We start from the raw sequence: 6,373 nt of genomic DNA on the forward strand, positions 1-6,373 counted from the left end.
CACCTTTTCAATCTATAACTCTTTCTCGAGGAAATGTTCTGGGGTGAATGCGGTAGGGTGAGGGCGAAGGCAGAATGAAGGAATGATTTGAAGATTTTTTTTGTCCAGATCCCTTAAAATAAAGAATGTGAGCTCCTTCCTGGGACAGATTGAGGGGGAAAGGATGTGAATGGCTTGGAGTTAAAAAGCGCCGCTTGAAAGACTCAGCGCGTCTCTGAACTTGATCAGATTTTATGTGTCCTGCAGCGAGTCAGTGGCAGCCCTGTGAAACTTGCTCAATGGCAGGAATTTTTGGCTGAGCTAAAAAATCTCAGGATATTACAATTACTGCCATCTTTCTTTCTGCCTTTTATTCCACCGTCTTACACCCTATAGAGCTTTTGCAAAAAAAAAATACCCCCCTCCCCTTTCAAGCGGCTTCAAGAAAGCCACAGTTTGGAACTGTGCCAAGTACATTCAAGTTTTCAGTTAATAAGAGCTAAACTGGTCACATGAAAGAGAAGAATAAGAGATGAGTCAATGATATATAAACTACATTAGATAAATAGATAAATAGATAGATAGATAGATAGATGGATAGATAGATAGATAAATAAATAGATAGATAGATAGATAGATAGATAGGTAGATAGATAGAGAGAGATGTTAAATAGCAGGCATTTCAACATGTATTATAACGTTTTAAATATGTTTGAAAAAACTCAAAAGGCTTAACCAAAAACGTTTTTGTATGCAGTGTTAGTTCGTTGCTGTATACTGTGAAATAATAGAGTGGTCCACTCTAGAAATATAGTTGTTGCTGGGTGGCATAATAACTGATCCAGTTATTTGTATATTTATTTATAAAACTGCCTGGTAGTTTCTGAGGAATATAAAACCATGCAAGGCTGCATGAGACATGCTCTGCACATAACACATGTAGGATCTGAGCTAGTGCTCCGCTTTACCTGCAAAATAATGCCTGTAAGAGCCAATCAAATGAAACCAATTGAGACGACCTGCCATCTTCAATACCAAACTGTGCCAATCACCAGAAATCTAGCCAATTAACACCCTCCTTCGCAGTCACGTGTCAGAGGGGTAGCTGAGCGCTCATTGGCTGTCGTAGCACTGCCTCCTGAGTTCATTTATGTTCGGGGAGTGAGTGATTGACTTTATCAGTCCAAGGACATCATCCGGCTGGAAAGGGGGGGAAGTTTGATCCTCTTTCTCACGGATCGCAGTCAACGGGAGTTTTTTTTCTCCCAACTCTTTACGCATAGGATTTTTCACCGTTTTTGCCCCGTTGTTTTTTATTTTAGGATTTTCGTAAAACGTGGTAAATCTCTGCGCGGTGTCTGCAGCTTGCGCGCTCCGCTGCACTGGATTTTAATTTTGTTTTCTTCCCCTCTCCTAAATTTGCTTCAAGCTCATGACTATGCTTCTTGATAGCGGTCCGCAGTTTGCATCGTTAGGAGTCGGGGGTTTCGGTACACCACGGCACCACGACCTCGGGAACAGAGACCCGGGTCTGGGGTTGAATCCCTTCGCCGATCCCCCCCACTCCGCAGCTTTCAAAATCAGCCCCGGCGTGGCACACGATATCGCCTCCAGTCAGACATCAGCTTTCACCCCGCAAGCCACTGGATATGCAGCTGCCCTGGGACACACTCACGGCGGGCAGGTGGGCTCGTACGGCGGGGGAGCTTTCAATTCAACACGGGACTTTCTCTTCCGGAACCGGGGTGTTGGAGAGTCCACGGGGCCGAGCGCACAGCATGGGCTCTTTGCAGCTTCGGCGGGTAGCCTCCACGGTCCGCCCGGGATGAGCGATAACCCCGGACATCTGTTGTTTCCAGGACTTCACGACCAGGGGGTTAGCCACAGTTCACCGAGTGGACATGTTGTTAACAGCCAAATGCATCTTGGCTTACGTGGGGACATTTTCGGACGACCTGATCCGTACCGTCCGGTTGCGAGCCCTCGGACGGACCACTACGGGGCTCAGCTCCACAACTACAGCCATCCCATCAACATGAACATGGGGATGAATGTGCCGACACACCACGGTCCCGGGGCCTTCTTTAGATACATGAGACAACCAATTAAACAAGAATTATCCTGCAAATGGATTGACGAGAACCAGATGAACAGACCCAAAAAGACTTGCGAGAGGACGTTCAGCACAATGCACGAGATGGTCACTCATGTGTCCATGGAGCATGTTGGCGGCCCGGAGCAGAGCAACCACATCTGCTTTTGGGAGGACTGCCCGAGAGAAGGGAAATCTTTTAAGGCCAAGTACAAACTCGTCAACCACATCCGTGTGCACACGGGAGAAAAACCATTCCCATGCCCATTCCCCGGATGTGGGAAAATATTCGCCAGATCGGAAAATTTGAAAATCCACAAAAGAACACATACAGGTAGGCACCGGCAAAAGCATGCGTAAAATAACACTGTTTTAAAGTAAGGCTTGTATGTTTAGAAATGCTGAATCCTGCCTGTTTTAGAGTGCTAACAAATGTGTGCATATTTTGTTGTTTACATAACCATCTGAGAAGTTGGGCCCACATGTATCCAGCTGACCAGTTTTCAAATAGTTGTAGTGCAGTTCATAATAAACAAAGCGATACATTATTATTAGCATGATAATTCAAGAAAAATGTGTTGTTGTTATCCAACTCTTTATGTTAACCCTTAATCCCTGTAGTTTTCTGCTAGGAAGTTGGATGAGATATATAAAGATACTTTACGCATGTATTCACGTTAAAGTGCTCTTTAGAGCTATAGACTACCTCTTGTGCCTTCTGAACTTTATATAAAATGATAAGGAATCAGTTTGTAGCTAATTATTGTCCTTGTTCAGCTATCATATAGTGCAGAAGATGCCCTGTTGATTCAATGTTTACTATACGAGCAGACGTAAGGAGCAGGCCAGTAGTAGTATGAAGGAGCAGGCCTCTTGAATAAATAAAGCCTGACAGAGCAGAGTGTAGTAGTGTAGCTGTATCCATGTCGCCCAGAAAATGTAGGTTACTCTTGTTATATAATACGCTGCAGACCATTTACATCGGGCTGCGGCTTTACATGATGTGTTACAATGGGAGTTTGTTTGTTCGGGCCATTGGGGTAACTCATGGTGTGTGTTTAATCCTGCAGGTGAGAAGCCGTTTAAGTGTGAATTTGATGGCTGTGACAGACGCTTCGCCAACAGCAGCGACAGGAAAAAGCACATGCATGTGCACACATCAGACAAGCCATACATCTGCAAAGTGTGCGACAAGTCATACACACACCCCAGCTCTCTCAGGAAACACATGAAGGTAATTAACGTCTTCATTACTCCTTAAACACATTAACACACATATACACACACTCTCCACCCCCCACCCCCCTGCAACAGACAGGAACTATCACAACTTCAGGCATTTCTTAAGCTGTTACAGCACTATTTCGGTACAAAAAAAGAAACATTTAAGATGTTATAGAGTAGAGGGATAGGCCAACTTAAAATCACAATTAAACTATTTGAATATATCAGTGAATTATCTGTGAATAAAGTGTAGCCCATGCCTGCCACTCTAGATTTACGGTTTGAAACTATTTTGCATTAATTAAAAAAAAAACAAGCCTGGTTTAAAGCAATACATGCGTCTAAATGTATTCTCTTGACATTTAAATATTTTTAGTTTAAAAAGAAAAATACTTGTTACGATGCACGTTAATGGAGCATTGATTTGGACATATTTTGCAGTGTAGAAGTTACCGTGCCTGTTTTAAATTGTATGTGTGTTATAGAAGCTCTACAACATCCAGAGTTAATCCGCATTTAAATCCAACACCCTGCTAGCCACTTCACAAGGACTGGGGCATATAATAATAGTAGTATACGTTATTCTTAGTGTTTAATTATTTTTATTTTTTTCAGGTACATGAGTCTCAAGCATCCGAATCGTCTCCAGCAGCCAGCTCTGGATACGAGTCGTCCACACCACCAGTGCTGGTCTCGGCCAACACGGAAGACCCGACAAAAACACCGCCATTAGCGGTGCAAAACACGTCTGGTCACAGCGAAGGACTGGCACCCAACTTTAATGAATGGTACGTTTGAAGTCGGAAGAGCAAACCATCTCTCAATGTGGACCGCGGAGTTGAGGATAAAAAAAACAACTGAAAAACTATTCCTGTTCTCTTCACACACACATGCGCACACACAAACACAAACACAGTCTCACACACATACACGCTGTCAGACACACACAAATGGGATTGGGGAATCAACAACAACAACGACGACAGGACATGAGAGCAAAAGCCAGCACCAAGCAGGCCACGTACGTTCTCAGGATCGCAAAATGTGACTTGTATTGCGCAGTTTTGAGGAAATCAAACAAAAATCATGAATAAATAGAACTCAATACTTTCTCAGTATAAATAAATGTTTTTTTATCTTTTAGTTTACAGAAAAAATGTTTTATTTTTCATTTTATGTATTTTCTCAAATTTTTATTTAAAAAAAAGAATAAAAAGGAAGAATATTTCACACTGTTTTATATGACGGTGACGCGCTATTGTCGCCTCTTCAATTGATTGTTGGAACTTCAGACAGTCTTAAGAAACGTGCCAAAGTCTTTGTCATGAACTTGAACACAGAAAAAAAATCCTAAATAAATATTATACTCGTGAATGTATTTCCTTGTTTGATGGGGTCGAATCTATTGTCAACGTCCGTTTTCAGGTGGAGAAATGTGGTATTAGGTTACGATTGTTACCGTTAAATATAACGTTGCCTTTTGTTAATACCGTTGTAAATACATATCCATGATGCCATATTTATCAATTTGTAATTTAATTATGGGTATGAGTTCTGAAACTTAAATGATATTTATGGAAGTGTTTTCTAACAAGAACTGTACAGTTTTGGTCATAACCAGCTTAACATTGAACACATGATAAACTCTAAAGCTCCAACATCGCGATTGTATCCTTCTCCTTTTTTTTTAACCAATAGGCCTATATGTGTCTTATTTGGATCGAAGAAATCATCTATATGAATATTATGGATTTGTCTATATATAATGCAGATATTTCCGTCACTTTTATTTTCTTTATGAGACCATTGACATGTAAATCATTGACATTGTAGAACTGAGTTCAGTTGAGCTGAGAAGCTATAAAAAGGGTTCTGTTGATATCTTTATTTTTGGTTAAACTTTTTTGTGTATTTTACTTTTCTAGTATCAGAAATAGATGTCAATTCGTAGCATAAACTCAGTATTAAAAAAAGAACAAATCCATCAGCCTATTGCACTCCTATACAGGTCTTAGTCGATTGTGCGAAGTTCATGATTTCCAAATCAAGGAGACAGCATTTTATTTCCAATTCGGGTTAAGCACCCACTTATATGCGCCAGTATGGCACTCTTTATAGTTCCAGCAATGTCTTTGTGCAAGTATGTTTAAATGTGTGCATCGGCAACAATGGAACTGTCACAACACAGTATCTTCAAAAATAAAAAAAGTTTTTTTGTCCGTCAGCTTGCATTGTTTTAAATGTAATTCTTCTGTGAAACTAAGTGTGTTATTTGTTGTGGTGTTGCATATAGAGCAGTTTGATTACACATTTGCTTGTTTTGTGTGAATAACTTGTCAAGATGACATTTTTTGTGTTTAACAAAATCTAGTGGAAGGAATTTCAAAATATGTGGGGGAAGAAGCCGTTCAGTGGCAAAACGAGTTACAGCATTGCATTGTAACCTATTCTCAAGAATTAAATATTATGCATACACAAAGTATATTGTACTCATATGAGGACAATTTTCAGACCACCAGCACTACTTTTAAAATAAAATGTAAAAAAACGGTACCTCGTGACAGTGATATATGAAATAAGTTTATTTAAATAATTTAAGGAATATATGTTTTATATGCTATTTTCTATACCTTAATTTAAATGAAGTACTTTTTCTTATTCCCACCACCTTTCTGCCCCATGTCCAGAGGTCAGCGAAAAAATATCTGATGTATAAAAACAGCTAGAATGTGATGTTGTAACACTTTCTGGGAGAAATGGGTCAAACTCCAAGTTATTCCTGAAGAGCAAAAATGTTTTACTGATGAACTGTGTCACTGTGCCACATTGAGGCAAACCCTGTTGCAGCAGGCCTATGAGTTAGCCTATTTAGCTACCAGAGGCAAAGGTTCCTTGTACTTTTTAGGCTACTGTCTGTTGGTTGATTTGTTTTTACCAACTATTTATGAAGAAATGTGAACGGAAATGTTGACTGAAATTAAAAATCATTATGAAAAGCAACTTCAGACTGGGAGGTTGATTATTATCACCGTGTTGTTCTGCTCCCTGCATCTTTACACATCCGACACTGTTTGATAT

The 6,373-nt window shown here is 40.3% G+C and overlaps 2 protein-coding genes and 1 long non-coding RNA gene across 4 annotated transcripts in view; 2 read left to right on the forward strand and 1 right to left on the reverse strand.

The window, feature by feature from the left end:
* The window catches only part of LOC307031986, a 45,755-nt gene extending 45,374 nt beyond the window's left edge, over positions 1–381 (reverse strand). Inside the window, exon 1 of the long non-coding RNA XR_013806135.1 lies at positions 4–381. This is a non-coding gene — a long non-coding RNA (uncharacterized lncRNA). The remainder of the gene's footprint in view (positions 1–3) is intronic.
* LOC307031985 (uncharacterized protein) overlaps positions 1–6,373 on the forward strand; it is a 115,024-nt gene that overhangs the window by 58,419 nt on the left and 50,232 nt on the right. The window lies entirely within an intron of this gene.
* Positions 1,163–6,295, forward strand: zic3 (zic family member 3 heterotaxy 1 (odd-paired homolog, Drosophila)). The gene is made up of 3 exons (XM_079669635.1): positions 1,163–2,405; positions 3,142–3,305; positions 3,911–6,295. The coding sequence occupies exons 1-3, from the start codon at positions 1,412–1,414 to the stop codon at positions 4,091–4,093; spliced, it is 1,341 nt and encodes a 446-aa protein (XP_079525761.1). The 5' UTR covers positions 1,163–1,411; the 3' UTR covers positions 4,094–6,295.

This window comes from Notothenia rossii, assembly GCF_949606895.1.
Source record: "Notothenia rossii genome assembly, chromosome: 3".
Lineage (NCBI taxonomy): Eukaryota > Metazoa > Chordata > Actinopteri > Perciformes > Nototheniidae > Notothenia > Notothenia rossii.